At 38.9% G+C, this 3497-nt stretch overlaps 1 protein-coding gene across 1 annotated transcript; it reads left to right on the top strand.

Annotated features, from left to right (window-relative positions):
• The first annotated feature begins 652 nt into the window (after nucleotides 1-652).
• LOC107134399 (maltase-glucoamylase-like) lies at nucleotides 653-3047 on the top strand. The gene is made up of 4 exons (XM_015476508.2): nucleotides 653-801; nucleotides 1945-2073; nucleotides 2331-2441; nucleotides 2733-3047. The coding sequence occupies exons 1-4, from the start codon at nucleotides 694-696 to the stop codon at nucleotides 2910-2912; spliced, it is 528 nt and encodes a 175-aa protein (XP_015331994.1). The 5' UTR covers nucleotides 653-693; the 3' UTR covers nucleotides 2913-3047.
• Nucleotides 3048-3497: the final 450 nt, after the last annotated feature.

The following is a 3497-nucleotide window of genomic DNA, read 5'->3' on the forward strand; positions in this document are numbered from 1 at the left end:
ATGGTAGTTATGAGCATGTTGGGTATGTTGATGATGGTGATTATGTGTTGATAGGGAAGATGATGGGGTGAAAATGCTGGGGATTGTGTGGGTGATGGTGATGGGGTTATGATAGTGAAGATGCGGGACTGATATGGTGGTAATGGAGGTAATATTTGGGACTGTTGAAGACAGTAGTCATTTTTGTGATAATAAAAACAAATTCTGTCACTTATCAAACTCTTACTGCATTTTAGAGTATTTACATGTATTAAGTCATTAAGTCCTCATCAAAACAGCATGGGGCAGAGATTACAATTATTTTTAATTTACCAGTGAAGGATTGAAACATGAAGAGATTACTTAATTTTGTTCAAGGTCACAGAACCAGGAGGACATGAGCCTGTGTGTTAACCAGGCACTTTCCCTCTGGGATCTGTTCTCTTCAGCAATAACCTAGACCACCTCTAGGAATGAGAGTAAATTTAGACTGTACAGAATTCCAAGAGAATGAACTTTAGTCTAGAAAGAAACTTTCTCAAGGTATCCCAGTAGTTTTATATCTGCTGAGTTTTTCTCTGGATTTGAATATGTTGATTGTCTATCTTGGGGCACTAGAAAAATATTCTTATTATTTGTTGTACAACTTCATTTGAGTCAGTCCTGTAAGGAATACTATTTCTGTCCGTATTCTAGGTGATTGGCCGACCTGTGATGGTACCTTACTGGTCCCTGGGGTTCCAGCTGTGTCGCTATGGATATGAGAATGATTCTGAGATTTCCAGCTTGTATGATGAGATGGTGGCTGCCCAGATCCCCTATGTATGTCTCAGTATTGGTGCACTGGCTCTATGAGCTCATAGCCAACTCAGGCTTCTCTGTGTCTGGACTTATTTTTTGGGTTTTTTTGAGGTTCAGCAAAAGCAAAAAAGTTTTTTTCTGACATGATGACACATTGAGTTCCATCCTGACAGTAATTCAGGTTGGGCCTTGCTCCCATATTATAGCATTGTAGACTCAGTGACTCAGAATGAGAATATAGGGCAGGGTCCAGAACCTTTCTACTATAGTATGATTTCTTCCATTTATTTTATTGATTTTTAGACATTTGGTCTAAAAAGTCCATGGTACCATGAGATGAACGTTCCCTCAAGAATAATAGTGGTAATTTTTTTAAAAAAAGTAGCCCAAATTCAATGATTATGTATTCATGAATTCCAATATTTTTGTACTGCAAACATTATTTTATCAGCCCTGAGCTACTCCCTGGCTGAATATATGACTTCTATATATGTTTTCAAAGGAAATATACATGGTAATAAACTCTTATCATTTATTTGAGGAGAAGCAGTATTGAATAATTATAACTGATCCTGCAGAGCAGTTTCAAATTGAATTTTATTCTACTCATTGTTCAATTATTAACAATTGTTCCATTAATGGAAAGTACATCATGCAATGTACCACATTCTTATAAGACAACTATTTCTAATTACCTCTGGGATTGAATGCCTACAGTAATTATGAGATTTGTTTTTATTTTTTCTTTTTCTTATTTTGTAGCCAGCTAACCATTCAGATTGTATTACAACTGAGTAGCTAACTTTTCTTCTTCTGAATATGAACTGTTTTTTATCAGGGGCAACACTGGGGAAGGTAAATGCAATCAATTCTTATGATGGCCATTAACAAAGTAATTTCCCTCTAAGTGATTTTACATGTTCTCACAATAGCCATTAAATAGAGGCTTTATCATCCTATTTTTACTGATTTATATTATATCTCTATTTTGAGTAAAAGTTTGAAAAATTAGATGAATTTTCTAGTTTCCATACTGAAAGAGCTAGGATTGACAAGAGTCAACAGGAAGCCTTTTCAATTCACCATCAGGAGGGGAGAGTGTTTCTCCTCTGGGAGCTGGACTTTCAGCACCAGCAGCCACTGTTTCCTTGTGTCCTCCCCCAGGATGTGCAGTACTCAGACATTGACTACATGGAGCGCCAGCTGGACTTTACCCTCAGCCCCAAGTTTGCTGGGTTTCCAGCCCTGATCAATCGCATGAGGGCTGATGGGATGCGGGTCATCCTCATCCTGGTGAGTCCTTTTGTGCCTGTGTGGATGGAGTGTGTTGGGAGGAGGACTGGGCTTTGTGGAGAACCACTATTCTTGTCCCTCTATCCATATGAAGAACAGAGAACTCCAAGTACAATATGAAGAGTATATTTCCAGAGATTCCCAGAAACTCTAGAGGCAGGTGGAAGCTAGGGATCTCCCATTGAAGAAGTTCTTTTTCTCTGTCCCTTGTCAATCTCTCTCTTTGTTTTGCTGACTGACTTGTGCTTTGCTTGCAGGACCCAGCCATTTCTGGCAATGAGACACAGCCCTATCCTGCCTTCACTCGGGGAGTGGAGGATGATGTCTTCATCAAATATCCAAATGGTGGAGGCATTGTCTGGGGAAAGGTATGATCTAAGTGGTGACTACTAGTCTCCATCGTGGGAGAGGGCCATATTTTGTGTGTTTGTGTGTGTTTTACCCTTTTCTTGTGGATACTGATGTCATTAGTTTCCATTTTTTTTTAGTTAGTATTTATTGATATATTGAGGACTTTGTGGATTTCACTTTTATATTGATAAACCCTACATGATAATCAAAAGTATTATTACCCTCTAGGGCTGTGGTTGACAGTCTTAGGAAATCCTACATAGGTAAATTGCCAAGTGCATTGCTGTTAAATATTTTTCTCTCTGCAGGTGTGGCCTGATTACCCTGATATTGTTGTTAACAGCTCTCTAGACTGGGACAGTCAAGTGGAGGTAAAGAGCCCTTTGTGGATGTTGGGTGAAGGCCAGGTTGTTAGGAATGGAACCCATACCCACTATCCTGAACATGCCCTGCCAAAGACTTTGGCAAAACAAGGGAAAAGCTCCTAGGAAAGGTGTGCTGTGTGTCAGTCTTTGTGTGAATTACTTTAAATGCAGTTTTGTTTAATGTCTAATTGGGAGGTAGGTATTATTATCTATGGGACTTAATTGACAAAGAAGTGAAATTATATGTCCATGGTTTTAGGAGACAGAATGGTTATTTATAATTCAAAGCCACCTGATTTCATAGGCCTATTGAGTTTCCAATGTATGAAACTTTCAAGGAAGACCAATGTTTTCTTAGAATGAGTCTGTATCTTATTGTTGTTGCCTTGAGTATTCCTTTTAGCTAGTATCTCTAACCCTTATCTTTAGTGATTAGGTCTCCCAGCTTTATTTTTACTTCTCAGGTTCCAGTATTCATTAAAAATTTACTCTTGGAAGCAGGTTTTTGATTGCAATGAAGTTGTCCCATGCTGCTTGACCCAGGTTTCTTTCTAGCTTTACTAAGCATTTGTTGCTTGAAAGAATACATGAGTCCACACTGGTCCATGATGACTTCAGCCAGAGGTTCTGGCCAAGAAGTGTACCAAGGGAACTGATGCAGCCTGTCTGCTTTGTCATCAGTTGCTCTCTAATACTTTTGAGCAGGGC

This window comes from Marmota marmota, unplaced genomic scaffold (genome assembly GCF_001458135.2).
Source record: "Marmota marmota marmota unplaced genomic scaffold, marMar, whole genome shotgun sequence".
NCBI lineage: Eukaryota > Metazoa > Chordata > Mammalia > Rodentia > Sciuridae > Marmota > Marmota marmota.

Excerpts from the sequence above, each read along its gene's own strand:
- LOC107134399 (XM_015476508.2), top strand. The coding sequence starts at position 694 with ATGGTACCTTACTGGTCCCTGGGGTTCCAGCTGTGTCGCTATGGATAT. Across the intron at positions 802-1,944 it reads TGGCTGCCCAGATCCCCTAT|GATGTGCAGTACTCAGACAT; the intron begins GTATGTCTCAGT and ends GTCCTCCCCCAG. Across the intron at positions 2,442-2,732 it reads GAGGCATTGTCTGGGGAAAG|GTGTGGCCTGATTACCCTGA; the intron begins GTATGATCTAAG and ends TTCTCTCTGCAG.